The sequence below is a fragment of the Macrosteles quadrilineatus genome, unplaced genomic scaffold, assembly GCF_028750875.1.
Source record: "Macrosteles quadrilineatus isolate MER2022 unplaced genomic scaffold, UCM_ALF_1.0 Scaffold_2__2_contigs__length_208266976, whole genome shotgun sequence".
In the NCBI taxonomy this organism is placed as follows: Eukaryota; Metazoa; Arthropoda; class Insecta; order Hemiptera; family Cicadellidae; genus Macrosteles; species Macrosteles quadrilineatus.
The window spans coordinates 37237067-37256944 of NW_026542595.1; the positions used below are offsets into that span (position 1 = coordinate 37237067).

General features: G+C 36.2%; 1 protein-coding gene across 3 annotated transcripts in view; it reads right to left on the minus strand.

Annotated features, from left to right (window-relative positions):
• Positions 1-14828, minus strand: part of LOC128986626 (cilia- and flagella-associated protein 206-like) — a 40587-nt gene extending 25759 nt beyond the window's left edge. The window contains exons 1-6 of one of the 3 annotated variants that reach the window (XM_054407084.1): positions 14732-14828; positions 13179-13317; positions 12394-12675; positions 7310-7442; positions 5901-6072; positions 4490-4678 (exon numbers count right to left, since the gene is read on the minus strand). In XM_054407084.1, the coding sequence (XP_054263059.1) occupies positions 4490-4678; positions 5901-6072; positions 7310-7442; positions 12394-12455 (556 nt within the window). In that variant the 5' untranslated portion in view covers positions 12456-12675; positions 13179-13317; positions 14732-14828. Of the gene's footprint in view, positions 1-4489; positions 4679-5900; positions 6073-7309; positions 7443-8239; positions 8678-10971; positions 11506-12393; positions 12676-13178; positions 13318-14731 lie in introns of those variants that run through there. The other 2 variants (XM_054407086.1, XM_054407085.1) reach the window with 2 other exon arrangements.
• Positions 14829-19878: the final 5050 nt, after the last annotated feature.

Here is a 19878-nt window from a genome sequence, read left to right on the forward strand (position 1 = left end):
TCCGAGTTAAACATGGACTCAAGCCAAGTCGTTCGCGACATGAGTACAGTACAATATTTTGGATTAATGTTGGCTGGAATGGAGCGAGTAAGGCATGAATTTGAATGCGAACAAATGCCGTACTCACGCAAACTCATTCTTGACGCATCACTACGGAACATCCCCGCGCAAGCAGACCGGCTAAAGGTCATTGTCCCTGTCGGGCGGGGCGTTCCTATGTCTCGCGTCACACTCCCACTCCACTACGTTATTGGTTGTCTAATCCCCCACTCCGCATCCCCCACGCCTGCCACCGGATGTGTGCGGCCCGCGGCCATTCCGTGTTCAGTCGATCAGTGACAGTGGTGGCGATGCGACGTGTGTTTTTTGTTCGGTAGTTTTTCATTTTAAAATGGCGACTTCAGCAAAAAGAAAACAAGTTAATGTATCTATGGAACAAAAGTTAAGTGCTTTAAAAAGACTGGACAAAGGAGAAAGTGTAAATGAAATTGCATTGAATCTTGGAGTTGGAAGAAGTACGATTGGTGATTGGAAAAAGAAAAGAGCTGAAATTGAGTCTTGGTGTTTAAAGAGAATGTGTACTGAGTCGTTGAAAGAAAGGAAAAACATGAAGGAAAGCGAATTTCATGAGGTTAGTGAAGCTCTATATTTATGGTTTCGACAGCAAAGAGAAAAAGGGACACCGATATCAGGACCCATACTGCAGGAAAAAGCTATTCAATTGTATGAAAAAATAAAGAAAGAAGGAGAGGCAACATTCGTGGCTAGCATCGGCTGGCTAGACCGATGGAAAAAACGGTATGGAGTAAGGCAACTAGCAATATGTGGCGAAAAACTTTCTGGTAACGATGAAAGTGTTCTGAAATTTAAGGAAAACTTTCAAAAGCTTATTGAAAGTGAAGGACTGTCTGGTGAGCAAATTTACAACTGTGACGAGACAGGACTGAATTTTCGTATGTTACCTGAGAAGAGCTTAGCTTCAAAACAAGAGAAATCTGCTCCAGGGTACAAAAGAAGCAAAGAAAGAGTTACGATTATGGCCTGCAGCAACGCAACTGGTGAGCATAAGTTAAAGCTTTGTTTTATTGGAAAAGCTAAAAAGCCTCGTGCTTTCAAGAATATACAAAACTTAAATGAACTTCCAGTTTGGTACACAAACCAATCTAATGCCTGGATGGATGGAACAATTTTCAAAAATTGGTTTTACAATCAGTTCGTTCCGTCTGTAGAAACGTTTTTAAAATCAAAGAATCTTGAAAGGAAAGCCATTTTGATTCTGGACAACGCTTCCTCACACCCTGATGCTGAAGAGTTAGTTGATGGCAACATAAAAACGATGTTTTTACCACCAAATGTGACTGCACTATGTCAGCCTATGGACCAAGGTGTTCTAGCCGCAATGAAAAAAAGATATCGGCGCAAACTTCTATCAACTCTAGTGACGGCGATTGACGAAGGCCAAGAACTAGTGAATAGGCTTAAAAAGGTTGATTTGCTGGATGTTATTGGATGGGTTGCTGAGTCTTGGGATGAGTTAGAGCCAATAACATTAGTGCGATCCTGGAAAAAACTTCTGGATCATTCAGGAAATTCGTTTACTGATGTCCCAAAGGAGGAAGATTCTGCTTTAGTTGATCTATTAAAGAAGATTCCCGGCTGTGAAAACTTCAGTGATGGGGATGTACAGGAATGGATGGACCAAGATGCCACGGAGAATGCTCTTTCCGATGACGAAATTGTCACCATGGTGAAAGAAAAGGAACAGCCTGAAGAAAGCGAATCAGAAGACAAAGACGCATGTGACACTCAAGAAGTACAAAAAATGAGCCACAGTGAAGGATTAAAAGCTGTTGATGGGGCCTTACGATATTTTGAGGAGCAAGGAGCTTCACCAATGGACATATTGTGTCTTCGCCGCCTTCGAGATATAGCAGCAAAGCGCAGAGTTCAGTGTGAGAAACAAATGAGCATTAAAAACTTTTTCTGGAAAAAATGAATTAGGTTTTTATTTGAACTGTACTGAGTTTTCCTGGCGTGTACTGTACTTATTTATCTTGTCTATAAAAGTACGTAATATATACTGTACAATATGTATAGGCCTACAGAATACATTCTTTTTATTTCTTATGACTTAATACTGTAATATAAATACTGTAAAAATAAAAAACGGCGGTTAAAACGCTTAAAAATTGTATTGTTCTTATTTTTAACCCTAGTTCCCGATAACCCGGCATTTCACAAACTCGGCACCCTTACAGTCCACATTACGCCGGGTTTGCGGGACTCTACTGTGCTACAAAGCAATTTGAAACATTTTGTCAGGGTCTGTTTAAATAGTGAATGCAAAAGATTAGGTTTCAAACATTTTTATTTTTTGTGTATAAAATTAAAAGATGCTGTATATGAAAATATGTTAAAATAGTTATATTTTAAGAACGATTTTCGATATAGAACTTATTGCTTATTTGGCCTTAAATTGCTCTATTTGAAGCCTAAATTTAGAAGTTTTCCCCCCAAATTCCCCCAGAGGACCCCCCCCCCCAAACTGAAATCCTAGGGCCCCATTGGAAAATTTGCCTGGGGCCCCTGAAGTCCTAAGTCCGGCCCTGTCATTTGACCACTTACTAGCAACTACTGGCTCTTTTATAGTTATAGATTGGACCATTAAACCTTGTCTCTAGACTAGTAAGAATAAATTATTTTGATTCTTGACCATGGTGGAAGGGTGGGGGAGCTATTATTGGTATGATAAGAATAGGAAATACAAAAGTTGTTAATAAATTACATTTAAATTTAGTTTGGTTTTCAACAGACACTTGCCCCAAGAGTATTTTACTAGTCCACAAGCAAGTTATTTCACTTATCAATACAAGTTTGTCCAAATTAATATAATAGCATGCGCTAAGTTATTTTTTAAATGTTAGATCCGTATAATACCCCGACTAAAAGTCAAGATACAATAACAATATACAAATACATATACATAAACACTATACAATAGATTAAAGTCAAGATAGTATATACCACATACTATGTATTATCAGCACTTGTGGAAGGGGCCCTACACTATACATTTTAAAGGAACATACTCTATTGAATTATGGACCTTAGTAACTATTTATATGATCAAAAGCTAATAAATATGATTGATTAATATACAGACTGTCCCAAAAGTCCCGGACCGGTTTAATATTTTCTAAACGACAACAGATAAATCAATAAGATTTGGTACATCAACACCACACCTAAAAATCTACTTTTTTAAGGAAATTTCAATTTTCTGTCACATCATGGGGACGTCCCGTAAGGAGTCAGAAGGAAATTTTAAATAGAAGCATAGGTTGATATGCACATCAAATTAAAGACCTTTACTAGCAGAATATAATGCCGCAAATTTGAACTCAAACGGATAACTGAATAAAAAATGGCAGCCGTTCAAAGATTTCTTGAATCTGCCATTTTGAATCTTTGAACGACTGCCATTTTTTACTCAGGCGTTCTTTTGAGCTTGAATTTACGACATTGTAATCTACTAGTGAATACCTTTAATTTGATGTGCATATCGACCTATGCTTACGTTAACAATTTTTTACGATTCCTAGGGCTGTGCCCCCCGAGGAGTAAGCGTATAATAGCAATGTAAATTAAAAGAATCTTTGAACCAATGTCATTCTTGACTCGGTTGTCCGTTTGAGTTCAAATTTGCGGCATTGTATTCTGCTAGTAAAGACCTTTAATTTGATGTACATGTCAACCTATGCTTCTGTTTAAGATTTCCTTCTGACTCCTTGCGGGACGTCCCCATGATGTGACAGCAAATTGATATTTCCTTAAAAAAGTAGATTTTTTGGCGTGGTGTTAATGTACCAAATCTTATTGATTTATCTGTTCTCGTTTAGAAAATACTAAACCGGTCCGGGACTTTTGGGACATTCTGTATATAAATTGGAACAATGCAAAAACAAGTACAAAACTAGCGCTGGAAAGCTAATATTTCTATGAATATTTTTTTTATTGGTCTCTTTGAATATTTTTTATATACAGGGTGTCTCAGACCACCCGGCCGGCTTCTATAGCTCCAATATGCAAGCAAATAGAAACCTAATTGCAACTGGAACCCGCTATTTTGACCCCAATGAATTAAGCTAAATTATTTTTAAACCCAAAAAAGCACGCCAAAGGGCAGATTTTCAAAACTTTATTAGAGATATGGAATTGAAAAATAACTAAGAAATTTGCAATTATGTTCTTTCCTTTATTAATCTTTCTACCGTCCAACAATTTTTTTTTACCTAATTAGTAATTAGTTTAATCCAGACCTAGACATTTACATTTACAACAGCAAAAACTCTAATAAAACATTAAAATACACTAATTTCCTACAGCTCTTCAACCAGTTGCAATTAGGTTTCTATTTGCTTTCATATTGGAGCTAGAGAAGCCGGCCGGGTGGTCTGGGACACCCTGTATAAATAAAGTCTCCACGTACCAGTTGCCTCCTTGAGTACAGATGTAGCCGATGGGTTGCCCAGGCCAGACAAGAGTGTTATAGCAATGACTAACTTGCGGTAAAGATTCTTCAAGTCATCCCCTGTTACCAGTCCTGTATCCTTGATCTCAGCAATGAGAGGCTCAGTCCGACTCAGAACATTGTGTCTGTGATCCACTACAATCTCGTCTGGAAATAGACTGAATACAGTACAAATTATACTGGTTCATTGATTTAAATTAAGCTCAAATGACTGATGATGTTGTAAGGGCGGCTGGCTTATCAATACTCTGTACCATTATAAAACAAAACATTGTAAACAACTCATAGTAACAATAAGAATAATTGGTCTGGCTAGTAACCAGTTTTCTATGGTTATAAAGAGTGATTTTCCAGCTTTAGCTAGGTTTGTTTAGTTATGTTTTAGATACTTTCTCACCTGAGGACGGGATCAGATTCCAGGACCCAAAAGTCGTGAAAACTTGTTTTTGCCATACACGTAATAATAAAAAAATGTATAATCCCTCAAATCCTTCCCCACCGTCAGCAAAAATTAACTTTAGACAATGAATTTTACACAACTATATCAGAGTTTTCTTCTCGCTATCTAACAATTGGTATTTTAAATAATACAGTATGACTTCAATGACTCGAACCTTGACTCCAATTCCTTGAATGAAGCACTTAAATTTTGTTTGTCTTACAAACAGAATAGATGTTTGATCTTTTCTTTTTAATCCAGTGGCATTGAGGATTCAAATATGTAGCTCTCTAAAGTTACTTTTGAGACTCTTTGTAATTAATTAATTAGGCAAAAGGAAAAGGTTAATATGATGATTTATATATGAAAAGGTAATTTACTTGGAGGTTGCCACCCTACTAGTTTTATAACCGTGGATTTCCACTTTATTGGTTCACCTCTCGCCACACTTTTTTAAAATTGTGAATGTAGATAGCTATCATTTTATTAATATTTAACACCACAGCTAGAAGTTAAAATAACATAATGTTTTGCAAGTGCGAGAATCCAGACCCAAGTATATCCAAACGTAGTTAAATTTTCACCTAAAAAACGTTATTAAAATACTTTTTTAAATATTCCGATTTTTTACATCCTAAGTTTTAAGTTAAGAATGTTAGCTGATGCTAAATTAAGAATATCTCCAACTGTTAACAAACAAAAGATTTGCAACTTGCCAGTTGCTATGTGCAAGAACTGACCCTGTAGGGAAAATTAGGTTTATTTTATTTTATTTTTTTGTGACCGATCTCACTTGCTCCCGCATAAGGGTACCAACGTGTATATTAGAACAACTGTACTAGGATATTTGGTTACTTTCCAAACATTAAACAGTTCAGATAACCATCGTAGCTTTTGTTGAAAAACATAAACGATCCATAGAAAGCGTACCTCTGGTTGTATAATTAGAACTGAAGTAAACCTGCATCTCTATGGTACGAGAGGAAGAACCAACTCTGTCAGTCATCTTGGCCACACATGTTGCCACCAACTGCTGGATCTGCGGCCGGGTCATCATATCTGAGCCAAAGTCATATTCGGGATTTTGAATAGTAATCTTCATCTGAAATACAAATTTTAATTTCCCATAATATTGGGGGTACTAAATTTCTAAAATAGGAAAGGAGATGATTTAATATGCTTTTACTAACAACTTGCATACACCTTTAGTTATTTTATAAGTTACAAATCCTTGTTTAAAGAAACCAGGCTTTGTAAGAAAACCAGTAAGCCAGCATTTGATAAAGCGATAAAGCTGACAACTCCAGAAGGCCTGGTAAAATCACTTGCACGAAGATTGTTTAACATGCCATAAAGAATGTGAAGATGGTGTTTAAACCCATGATAATATCTTAGGCTAGTATATATAAAGCAACATATATGAGAATTATCTAAGAATATTTAAACTGACAACCGAAACAGGATTCTAACACTGAAATAATTAATAAATAAATGAGGTTTAAAAATGAGTAGCTTCCAAATAGTATAAAATAAACACTCATCCAGTAGCTTATATCATAGACAAAAATAGTTAAATATAGACCGACAGCAGTGCTGCGGTTATCATAAGTTTTGGCGTCTACCACTAGGAGTGCCGTGTAGTTACGGCGCACATCGCTGCAGTCTGCTGGTAGCATACGGCAAAGAGTAGGACGACGGCAGCGAATCGAACACTGAGCACTCTAGCGGGACATCGGGGAACCTTTCTTTGACAGTCTAATTTATTCTATTTGTCTATGCTTATATTTATCAAACATAAAAAAAGCTTCTTGACAGCAAAAGAATAGAGTGAACAGAATAACTACACATAATCCAGACCTAGACGTGTACATTTACAACAGCAAACTTGTGATGACAAGTAGACCTTCATTGTAAATTTTGAAGCTCGTTTTTCGTGTTTGCTAGTGATACTGATCCACTAGTGTTGAAATTTAAAAAAATATAATTAGTAAGGTTAATTTCATAATGTGTGCTTTCGTCTTTGGTTAGGCCTATATAAACTAGAGGATGAGTTAGTCTATTGTTAATGATTGGTATGTTTTATTTGTCTAAAGGAGGTTTTAAATTATTGAAATTACAAGAAAAAAATTTTGAACAAAACACGACACCTAGTACACCGGACGGAACTAACAATAAAATTGTCTTCAGCTATTAAGTGAGTACCTATGTTAAATCTATCTATAGTCATAGCTATATAAAGCTATTGGTAAATTACTTCAAAGTAGTTGAATATACTTTGGGTTATCGTTCTCAACTTATCATATTTAAAAATAGCATCATACTATAAAATGTTGACTTACAATTCTTAAAGCACATGCTGAACTGATGGTCTGGCCTTTAGCTGCACATTTTGTTACAATGTCCTTGGCTATATTCTTCAAAACATTCTTGGTTTCAATAAGACGATTCATTTTTAACAGTTCGGCGACAAAACTGTTGAATTAAATAATGATTAAAGACAGCACATTAGCCTAATAATAGGAGTTGGGAAAACCATTTAATTTTAGATGGTAAAACAGTACCATCAAAACGTCCTAAAAAGCTAACTGGCTGATTCATCATTTCACTTTCTTCTTTTACTTTGAGGCAATCCAGATTTTCAAATCAAAAACACACTAAGAACGTCACAGTCAAGCAATAATGAGACATAGTCTTAGTCAGTAAGAACAAGCATCTCACTCCATTCTGTACCCATCCTTCACTCAGCTTTGGGTTAAAATACTAAAAGTTGGTTTTAAAAACTAAAAGAGATAATTCAGATATGTAAAACGTTGTTGAAAGCACTCAAGAGCTTTGTATGCTAATTTGTCTATATGCTCTAGCCCCACCATAGCCCCCTTGTTCCTCTTATGAATGAGAAGCAGAAAATGTACTTGCCTCGTTAGCTGGGGAAAGTTTATACCCTCGGTAGGAAAATTATTAAATTTTGTTTACATGGAATATTCAATAGGAATCTGGGTTAATATAATTAGGTATTGTTTATCTTTGCTGCACTTGAGAAATTATTTTTTTTTGAAGAATAATCACTTAATCCATAAAACTAAATAAACTATACCTATAACACAATGAAAACAAGATACAAAATTTTAAAAATTGATAAAAATTGTTATCAGTTAGGCCTACAAACTTTGAAGTTTTGTGCAAGTTATAAAAGTAGGCTATAATAAAACTAGGTAAATTATATCTTTAGCAAACTACAGAGAATGTGTTTTAGTGCTACCAGTACTTACTCTTAATTTGTTCTAGAAATAAGTAAGATATATAGAAGAGGCCCCCACAACCCACACAGCTTGTGATAACTTGGCACCTCAGGTTAAATCAATAATACCATAGCTACAACACAGCATGTATACAGTAAAGATTCACTTCACATTCCAATCATAAATAAAGCCAATGGTACTCTAATGGTATAAAGCCAGGTAATGGTACATTTATAACCTAATATCCGATTGAAATTACCTACTGATTGATTGTGCCAAACATGTAAAACATGGATCAGCCTAACCTAATTAGTTTTGTCAAACATAACTAGTAATGTTTTTAAAGAGCCATTAATACATTTTTTAGATCAGATGTTTAGAAAAAGTAAAGATGTAGTAAAGATGATTTGGAAATTAGCTATATTTTTATAGAGTTTATACTATAACTTTTGTTAGGCTATAAGAAACTGTCAGAAAACTGTAATTTTGGGGGCAAACATGACGTGTATATGGCCAAAATCAAATTTAATTAACGTTTAACTTTAATCAAAAATAAAAAAAAGTTTAAGGCCAGCCATTTACTATGATTAAAACAATAATATTGTCAATAGACAATAGCCAATAGACAATGTTATTTTTTACATATTCGTGGGAGAATAGTACATGCGTCAAAACAAAAGATTTTAGATTGTCAAAGTTATACAATTCTCAAGATTTTTTTTATATAGTTATGTAATGTGATAACACAAAGTTAACATTTTGATGTCCAGAGAGAGCTCTCGTCGGCGGCGGCGCTGTGTCAGGTGTTCAGGAATTCTGATTCTGAGTAGTAGGGTCTTTCTTGGAGCCATTCCGTTAGCTGGTTCTTGAAACGTTGGGGTGGCTGGCTTCTTAGATGGTCGGGTAGGTGGTTGATGAAGAGCGCTCCTTTGTATGAAGGTTTCTTCTCGAAAAACGTTAGGCGGTGTAGTGGAAGGGTGAAATTTGTGGCATGTCTTGTGTTGTATGTATGTAGTTCATGATGTCCTAACTGTTGTGAGGTGACTGCATGCAACCCGATTTTGAACCGATCTGATTTGGCCTGAGGCCCTTCGTAACATTTTTAGTGCGTTCAAGATCGGGTTTCCTTTTCCTGGCCTTTCTTCACGTATCCAGCAACTCCTCCTCTGATGTGGTCTTTTCTTATGAATCCCCCAATAAGTGAGTAGCCCTCAATGCAGGTTGTAGCAAGGTTTTCCTTTCATAGTCCATGTTCAGTTATTTTTAACAGGTCCGGGTTTTCATTGTAGAGGAAATGGTTAAGTCTATTTAGTTTATTAGTTAGCCAGTTTATATTTTGATGAGCTATTTTTATGGTGTTTTGGTTGCTAAGCGTTTGGTGTTCCTGAGAGCTGAGTTCCAGAGTGTCTGGGTTTTTTATTCTATGTTCAGCTTGTGTCTCTTTTTGGGAGTAGTGCTTCGGACAAAAAAATGGTGTTGCGGTGTTTTCTGCTCAGGATGTAGGTTTGTTTGTATTTTATGTTCATCAATGGTGTTAAAAAAAAAAAATTACGATTATAACATAGGTGACCTGTTTTAGCAGGTAAAGATTGATGCTTGTAAAAATTTCAGTGGTAAATATTTACATTACAGACATATGACATGTGGGATTATTACCGGTAAGTAATTTCAATTCAAACGCTTAAGGGAAATTTTTGCTCACTGATGAGGTGTATGGATACTGGAAGATGGGGGGATAGAGGGAAGCGGCAGCCCTATTTTTTTATTGTATTTAGTGGTTTGTGGTAAAATCCACTTCCTTAATTTCAAAGCTTGGATATCAGCATTGTATCCACAGGCACCAAGAATGAATACCTGGATTCTTGTTCCATGCCACTGAAGACTCACTGGCCCTCTACCCTATGGCCACGGTTGTACTTCCTTGAACAAAACTTGGCCTCTTTGATTTTTACAACCATGCTGGGCCCACCGAGGTTGCTTCAAGCACTATAGTAATACCAGAAACAAAAGAACCCTGGGCCGTTTCGAGCCTCGCAGGTTTGAATGGTACTCCACACCTACCTGCGCGAACCACGTGATCTTTTCGTTTCTGCGCTGGTTGTTTTGTTCTTGGGATGTCTATAGTTGGCCTGGTTCACAAGGACTTCTCAATGTAACGAGAACCAATCTGTTTTGGTGTGGTCAGCAGCCCCGCAGTTTTTCGTGATGTAGGCTAGCTGTCACAGGGATTCAGCCACAGATAGGAGGCAACTAGTTCCATGATAGTCCTCGGCGAAATAAGAGTCTTGGCGAGGAACGTGTACTTCAACGCCGTAACGCTTCCAGCTGCAACTTGTAGGCCTCTTTTGCTTGAAGAGTTGAATGCTCACGCGGTCGCACTGGAAAGCAACATTTCCCGGTTGAGCAAAATTCCAGCCCACATTTCTCGCACCTTATCGGACATTGCTGAGAACATCATGCTGTACAAAGAGATCCAGCATCTCACCTTCGCTTTTTCTTACAATTTCGAAGTGACCCAGTCAACTCCATACTTTGTTCATTGAACCTACAAAAGGTCGATATACGAAAGATTAACATGGCAATGACTAGAGATGTAAAATACCAGGGTATTTGTAACTGCGGGTAAATACCCATTTTTCATACACCCGGGTATGGTATTATATGATTATTCAGCTACAAGCCATACACAAGTTTTTTTTTTTTAGTTCACCATAAGTTACATCTCAAAATATAGGCCTAGCTCCTAACAAACAAATACCTACCCTTCATTTTTACCATCTTAAAAGAAAGGATCCACACTGTGGTGGACGGTGAGGAGCGAGCTGGTCTAGTGATAGAGTAAGGGATTCCAGTCTCAGGGGAAGTACAATATACAATTAAGTCCCTGAAAAATGACAAAGCTCCTGGAAGAGATTAAATAACAGCAGAGATATATTAAAGAGAGTAGGAAACATAATAGCAGAAAAGCTGTATAATTTAATTTCAAAAATATGGGAACAAGAAGAAATGCCAATGGAGTGGCAGGAAGCAGTCATTATCCCTATTCATAAAAAGGGTGAGAAAGAAGTTTGTGATAACTATAGGGGAATCTCACTGCTTAGTATCCCATACAAAGTTATCTCAAAAATTATTTTAAAGCGTCTAGAACAATACTCGTAACACGAGTTGATAGGTGAGCATCAAGCGGGGTTTAGGGGAAGAGTAGATCGACAACTGACCAAATATTTATCTTAAAAGAAATAGTAGCCAATTATTGGGAGTTCAATAAAGAATTTTATGCCTTAGGCCTATTTATTGACTTTCAAAGGCTTACGACAGCATAAGAAGGGACAAATTATGGGCACAGCTAAGAAAATTCGGCTTACCGAATAAAATTATAGCCTTAATGAAAATGAGTATTTCAGGATCTAAGTGTTCAGTTAGAATTGATGGCCACAACTGCAACCCCTTTGAAGTAAACTCTGGTGTCAGACAAGGAGATGGGCTATCACCGATCCTATTTAATTTTGCCATTGAAGAAACTCTACAGAAGGTAGCAGAGAAGAACATAGGAGTGAAAATAGGATCCAAAATAAACATCTTAGCCTTTGCAGATGATGTGGTTATAATCACATAAAAAGTAGTATTTAAAAAAGTATTTATGAAAGAAACAGAAAAAGTAGGCCAAAAACAAACGATTCAAAAAACTAAGTACATGCACTTTTCAAGAAACCTGGATAATACTGAAGAACCAATAGAAATTGATGGCCATACATTTGAACAAGTCAATCTACGGTCTAGATCAAACAAATACAAAACTGTCATACAAAAATTCTCTAATATGAAAGATAAATCCATCTAGTACAGTATAAAATTTAGTATATATTAGACTTGTATAGTATGTGTCCTTGAACACAATCAATTGAGTAAATTTTTTATTATTGTTTAATTGATTATAATTTATCCACAAGTTAAATTACCAGTAGATTGTGACAAGGTTTGCAGATTTGATGATGGAACTTAATTTGAATAGCCTACGATTGACAAAAAATTGAAAGCTTAAATTTTTCTATGGCAAAATTAGAAAAAATTTAAAGGGGAATTTCTTTACTAAAAACTTAATTCATGTTTAAAGTTGATTTTGGGTTTTTTTACAGTCACTCCTGGATGTTTTATATTAATGTTTAGGTAATGTGTTAACTTACTGTTCATTTTGCCTTTGGTCCTCAGCACGTCCTCCTTCTCTCTCTTCCTCTCTGATGTGCATTCCGCTCCGCCCTTCTCTCTTCTTGTCTTCCCCTCTGTACTATGCGCTCCGCCCTTCTTTCTAGCTCTCTATTCTCATGTATTTCGCGCCCTCCTCTGCGCCGCTCTCTTCTAGGCCCTCCTCTCGCACCTCCTCTTCCTACTTCTCCCAGGCGTCTACCTAACATCCTCCAGTTTGGGGAGGATGTTGATGACGCACATCTCGTTGTATTGAAATTGCTCTAACGAGTAATTGCAATAAATTAAAATATATACAATATATGCGATAAATATCTTAATTAGTTATTTTTATTACGTGTATGAATATAAAAGTTTTACTTTGATAAAGGTATTTACTTTTTATGTTTACATATTTAACACAGTAGGGGAGAATGTAGGCCTAAACGTTTTTTAGTGCACAAGTGTGCTCCGAATGAGGCTTAATATATTTGAACTTATCTAAAAGTAAAATTGTTTCATGTGTTCTGTGGAAATATTGTGGCATTATTCAAAATTATGAGAAATACAGGATGTTGTGATTATTCAAACCAACAGTTGGTGAAATAATACAAATACTATCCTCATGTTACGGAAGTAATAAGACTATGGTGTTATTGCTGTTATTATGTTGCAATTTACACACAGTTATTCTGGTTATTAGTTTATGGCCAACACGTTACAACTGTCCCTACTCACAAATTGTAAATGAGTTTGACGTTTCATTTATATCTTTCCTGCAACTTACCAAGCATTCCTACGAGTAGGAATGTATTTGCCCATGGTAGGCTTTCGGCCAGTCGATTGGCTATTGAAGCTCGCCGAAGAGCCTCCTCGGACACAACATATGTTGAGGCAGCCGCCATGTTAAGTTTACGATTAGGCATCTGTGAAAATAATATTTTCAAAACTTAGTCTTCAATTTAAGTGCATATGTTATTTCTTTGCTGAAAAGTTTTTACATTTATGAAGTAGGCCTGGGCCAACTAATGTAACTTTTGCTCTAACAGGGACAGCTAGAGAGGGTTGGCCAGGCCTACCTAAGATTTTGATGGATACCGGTATTTCAAAATGATAAATAAATGAACAAATGTAAGTTAATTATAAGTAGGTAAATAAAAGAAAAACAGTAGGCTACAAGTAATTAATTTTTAATTAAAATTTTCCAAATTCCTCCCTTTTGCAGGGAAGGCTCTCAAACCTCTCGTACCCTGCTGGTCAAACTACTTCTTGATCCTTGTCAGCCCTAAGTACCCAATGTCAATGGCAGCACTTCGTTAAGTTATGATGTTCATACCGTCGTGTCCGTTAAAGTGTCCTCTATCTGTTGACATCATCGGTAATATGGATCGCGGACGTATTTTGCCGCAAAACGGCCAGCAATAGATTTTAGCGGGCGCGCGCACAACTTATTGCTGATTTTACCCCACCTAACTTACTCCCCAGGTACATAATGTTGATACTGTCGTGTCCGTTAAAGTGTCCTCTATCTGTTGGCATCATTGGTAAAAGCATAGACTAAGCAACACAAGTAGACTCCTCATCCCATTGTAAATTTTGAAGCTTGTTTTTGCGTCTAGTTCATGTCCGTCCACACTGATCGCTAGTGTAAGTTAGACAACATTTTGTTTCTATTATTTTAGGGCTATTTTCATGATTTGTGCTTTACTATTTGGTTATATAACTAGGAGACCAGTTATTGCTTATGATTATATCGTTTTATTAGGTTAAACAAGGTTTTAAATGACTGCAATAACAAGAAACAAATTGTAAACAAAACATAACCTCTATAGTTGGACGTACAGAACTAACAATAAAATTGGCTTCAGCTGTTCCATTAGGATGACTAATCTACTAAGGGAGTATGTTTTATCTATGGTAAAAGTAATATGGATCGCGGACGTATTTTCTCCAAAACGGCCAGCAATAGATTTGTTATGGCGCGTGCACTACTTATTGCCGAGTTATTGCCAGGTTCACACAAGTCAAAAGTATTTTTGGCAGAACTAGGCCTAGTTTAGTTAGCCTAATAATAAGTTAGTACACAGAAAAGTAAGGTACAGAGGAGACATGTAGCCTACTGTTAATAGTACCTACCTCCCTATGTACTATTCCCTATGTACCTCCCTTGTTAGTTTGCATAGGCTAAGCATGAGCGAAATCCCAGTCTAAATTTATCAAAATTTGTTAAAGCAATTAGCATACGTTCAGATGTTGCATAGCCTACAAACAAAATATTCATTATGGTTGGATAAATATAGGATCAAAGTTTAGTAACTCAAATTAGAGTAGGTAACTTACTATAATATAATGAAGTAGGCCTAATTATGATGATTATTCTTATTCGTTCTTCTGCATAAACGGGGAAAGGGACGGACAAAGTAGAGCATAACCTATCCTATTAGAGATGTGTCGTTCGGTCATGACGGGTCAGTCAGGTGAACGAGTGATCCGGGTCACACTTATTCAAAAGACCCGTTCAATTCTGATTTCGTTCACTCCAATCAACTGACTGTTTAAATTTTGTAACGAAACTCTATTATAAGAAAAATTGTGTATCTTAATATATTTACTCATAAAAAAAAATAAAAACATTATTTATTGAGTTTAAAATATCAATATTGACTTAATTTAACCTAGAAAATAATACAGGATAGAAAATATGTTCTGTGTTGACTCACGTAGTTTACTTTGGTTTCGTTCGGTCTCGGTCTTTTCGTTCATTTCGTTCGGTCTCGGTCTTTTCGTTCGCCGTTCGCCAAGATCCGATGACCGAAGAAGTCCGATTGCGTTCGGAATGGCAAGGAACCTGGCTGACTGACAGTCGACAGACCGGTTCAATTGAACGGGTCTTTTGAACGGGTCGCGGCAGTGAACGAGACCGGTTGACCCGGATCAGTAAAACGATCCGAACGTCCCATCTCTACCCATCGATATATAACTACTACTGGATTGCTGGCTGAGCTCGCTAACCCGAGCCGAAATCAGAGGTTGCGTTCTGCTCTTGAAGGCGTCGGGTAGGGGCAAGAAAGGGGCAAGAAACCCGCACGGTGCTTGGGTTTTACATCGCACTGACGCTGTGATAGCATTTGTTTACCCTATTTTAACTATTGATTCACGAAAAATTGCTTGTATGGTTTGGGTTATGGGTTCTATAAAAAGGTTGATAATTTTAAACAATAAAAATACAGCACAGTTGTATAAAAACCATTTACTGTATTTGAATACAGTACCACACAGAGTAGCCTACATTTCACGCATGATTAAAAAGTACTAATTTTGTTAGCTTTTGACGAATACCAACTTTTGACAGTGCAATGGTTTGCTCTTTAGCATGACTGTAGCAAATTATTTTAAAAAACAAATTTCCGATTAACTTTATCAGCTTAATTTCTTGTGTGTCCTCTGCAAAGTCAACGTTAGACATATGGGTGTAGCTACTTAAATTGCATTCGTAAGCTGTCAAAAGACTAACACATTCTTCACATGTGATATAATATTTTTCTGATACCTAATATTTTTCTAACAATAAAACCACACATATAATATTAATACATTATTCTTGTATGATCCAGTTTCCGCAGATACCACTCTTTGAAAGTCAATTACATCGTTTTCTTCACCAGTCATCAATATCGTAATTAACAATTGCCTTTGTCTCTGTATTTGTATGCCTTAGGGCTGTAAAAATAGACAGCGAGTGCAAATTCTTTCATTTTTTCTGAATACGCGGTCCTGAATTTACTGGTGTTACTATTTTTCATAGAATGGGCAATTAAATCTAACGGAAATCCTGACAACTTTTCCTCTAAAACCTCTATTAACCTATCAGTGCTTTAAGTTTTTTCTTAAACTCTACAATCATTTCACGCATGTATTTTATCCTAGCATCACTTCTGTTTAGCCGCGGTTGAAGAATTTTGACCTTCCGTCTCAGAAAAGAGATAGCTCCTATCCATTATTTGTCCATTTAAAAATACTTCCAATTCAACACCTGTTTTTTTATAAAGTATTAAGACTTTTTTATATTCGAAGTGGGAATAATGGAACAAACAATCTTTCATAAAACACAAGAAGCAACAGTCAAAGATTATTTAGATTGCCCAAAAAGAAAACCAATCAATATTTAGACAGTCAGTACAGTGGGCCAAAATATTTCAACCAATTACCTCACGATATCAAAAGCAGTGCAAATTTAAAGTCATTTATTCATATAAATAAAAAAGTGGTTAATTGAGACGCCAAATATAGATTTTTTAAATAAAGTTGTAACATAAAGAATTTTGTTCTAAATCTTTGCAAATTTAACGTTTTGTATTGTAATTATCAAATCTGCATATCTTGTTTTAAATTGTCAATTTACATGATTTAATACTGCTTATATAGGATCCATTTTTTAATATATTTTTATTGTAAATATCTATTATTGTAATAATATTGTTATTTTGTTTAATTTAACAACTGTCATCAAGACGCCACAGAGAGCGGCAAGGTGTTTTTCATGTGTGGACTGAACTGGAAAGTTTATAGAATGTACTTTATATTGTTAATTTTTATTGAATGTTGTCACATTAACTGGATGCTGTGGCAACGTAATTCCAAGTTTTTATTTCATTTGTATGTAATGTTATTATGGTGGAATAAATCATTCTTTCATATTTCATTAATTCATACATTGCTAACCAAACTACCACGTGAAAGTGCTATCCGTCCACTAATAACTGGCAGGACGACTCATTCACAGGTGGTTTACTTTTGCTTCTTCATACATGACCTCGAATTGTTAAAAAAAACTATTATAGATTTGGCGGTGTTGCTAGTGGCGGAATAATTTTTTTGGCGGGATAGTTCGTTGGCGGGAATAGCAGCGGGTGGCGGCACGAGTTGCTGTTTTGCCCCTACCGGGCGCCTGCAACGCCGCAACACGTCCCGCCACTCACACCTGTACGCGACCGAATTTCTCTACACAGCTCTTATGGACAGCGCGCAATCCAGTAGTAGTTATATATCGATGTCTCTACCACGTCCACAACACACCACACACCACACAAACACAACACAACAAAAAAACAAAACAACGAAACCCAAACAACAGGAACTCGAGAACACCTCAGCTGTCAAAGTAAAAAATATCACAAATTTGATGCTTTTTTCGGTTAAAACTGGAGCAGATCTGTTATTTATGCATGAAGCCCGTTCTTCGTTCTTTCATACTACTGTAGTATACTTACTTACTTACTTCATACATACTTCATACTTACTTCATACTTCATACTTTTCTCTTCATCGTTGACCAGTATAACTGGATAGATGGCGTCAATACTATTACTAAACAAAACATATATTTACAGCAAAAAAAAACTTGAGAAATTAAATTCTTAGATCTTGATTTAAATTTGGCGGCAGGTCACTTCATTTTATTGAGGAGTAGTCGGCTTCTAGATACTCATTAAGTGTGTAGAAGGGATTGTTTTTAAGCCAAGTCCCAATTTTATTTTCAAACGTCCTTGGTTCTAGTTCTTTGACGGCAGCCGGGAGTAAATCATGGTGAAAGGAAAAAGGCGTTTCCTTCCACTAATAACGAGTATGGATTTAATGATGGATTTAATGAGTATGGATTTAATATACAATCAACCTTCAAATCTCAATATTGTAAAATCTGCACTGTACCTGCTGACAGAGTATATTTTTCTCTATTTAACAGCCATGTGACCCATGAAACTCAGTTCTGAGGACATGCCTCTGTCTCTGTCAGCAGTCGGGTGCTTCGATTGCATAATCTTTATTCATGGTATGAAAAATACAGTTCAATAATTAATTATATAAATACCTTTGACTGTATCTTTAGCAGTGTGCCACTTTTGCCACATGCAATAAATTCAAAAAAATTACTACATCCTTGGCAATGTGCCATTTTTGGCACGCCCAAGAAAATTCGGTGGCTCTCTGCATCTTTGGTAATGTGCCATTTCTGGCACGCACTCAAATTTTCGTGGTTCCCTGGATCTTTGACAATGTGCCATTTTTGTCACACTCAAATTGTTTGGGTTATAAAACTCTAATTATTAATATTCAAGCTAATACCTGGAATATGTTTTCTCATCTTTAATCTGTGAAAATCACTTGGATATATAAAAACAGCCTTTAAATAATGAAATAAGAAATAATTTACTAACCTTCCACTCGTAGCCTCCATGTTTCCTTTTCGACAAGTTGGTAGGTACTTTCCCTGTTAAAGGGAACATTCATTATCATCAATGATTTTTTCCTACAGTCACCCGACAAAGTTGGCTTCCCTGTACTGTTTATAGTACAGAAAGCTGCTAATTGCTGCATATTTATACTTTGCCGTACGGTTTATACTTTGCCGCACGGTTTATACTTTGCCGCACATCAGGATTCCAACCAAACAACACAAAACAGCGTGGTTTTATTATGCACGTAATCCGTGTACGCTTGGAAATAGGTTGGCAACACTTAAAGATAATAATACTATGAACAGCTGATTGACTATTATAACTACAATTTAACCTGTCATTTCGTGTTTATAGTTTTGGTATTTCTGAACTTTCTGGACTTTTCTTTTAAACGTTTTTAAAACATTCCTACGGTCTTAATAAACAAGAAAATACCTTTAAAGCATTTTTTTTAGGCGCGGAAACCACTTCAAATTACAAAAACATACGGAACTATATTCTCAAAAGACGGAGCACATTTCTTGCCGAGGAAAAATAGCGGAGTGATACGGACCACGGGTACTACTTTCTCCAGGGCACCATTTGTGTAATTGTGTTGCTAGCTGAACCTAAAAACGTGTTGTATAGTGTTTGAAAGACTAATTATTTATGTTTTATAGTGACTGTAGGAAAAATATAATGTGTAACACGAGTGAAAAAGGCCTTTGCTGCACTCGAGATCATTCCGCACTCGCCTGCGGCTCGTGCGTAAACATTGCTCTCGTGTGCAGCAAAGTGCCACTTTCACCACTAGTTACACAAATAACTATTTTCTCGATATATCGATATTAACAAATTGAAACATATATCAGCTGACAACTACGAAAAATATTGTTCAGTATCAACAAACATTAATTTATTTATTTTTTTTTTACATTTTATTTAATTTACAATCTGTTCAATAAAGATAGAACAATAAGCAAATATGATACAATTTAAACACAGTAGTTAGCCTTTATCCAACAATAAAGCTAAAACACAAACTTTGCATATTGGTACAAAGTATTAAAGTCCATAAATTTCTAAAAACGACTACTCAGGTCCAAAACATGGCATCTTTTCAATCTATATACACAGTTGCTGTTGTCCAACAAATTCAAAGCAAGGTAGTTGGTATGGTACTCTAATTTCTTTAAGTATTTGGCACTTAACCTTGAAATTTCTTCCTTAACCGTTGGGGTCCGACTGTCTCTATGGAGCACTTCGTTGTTA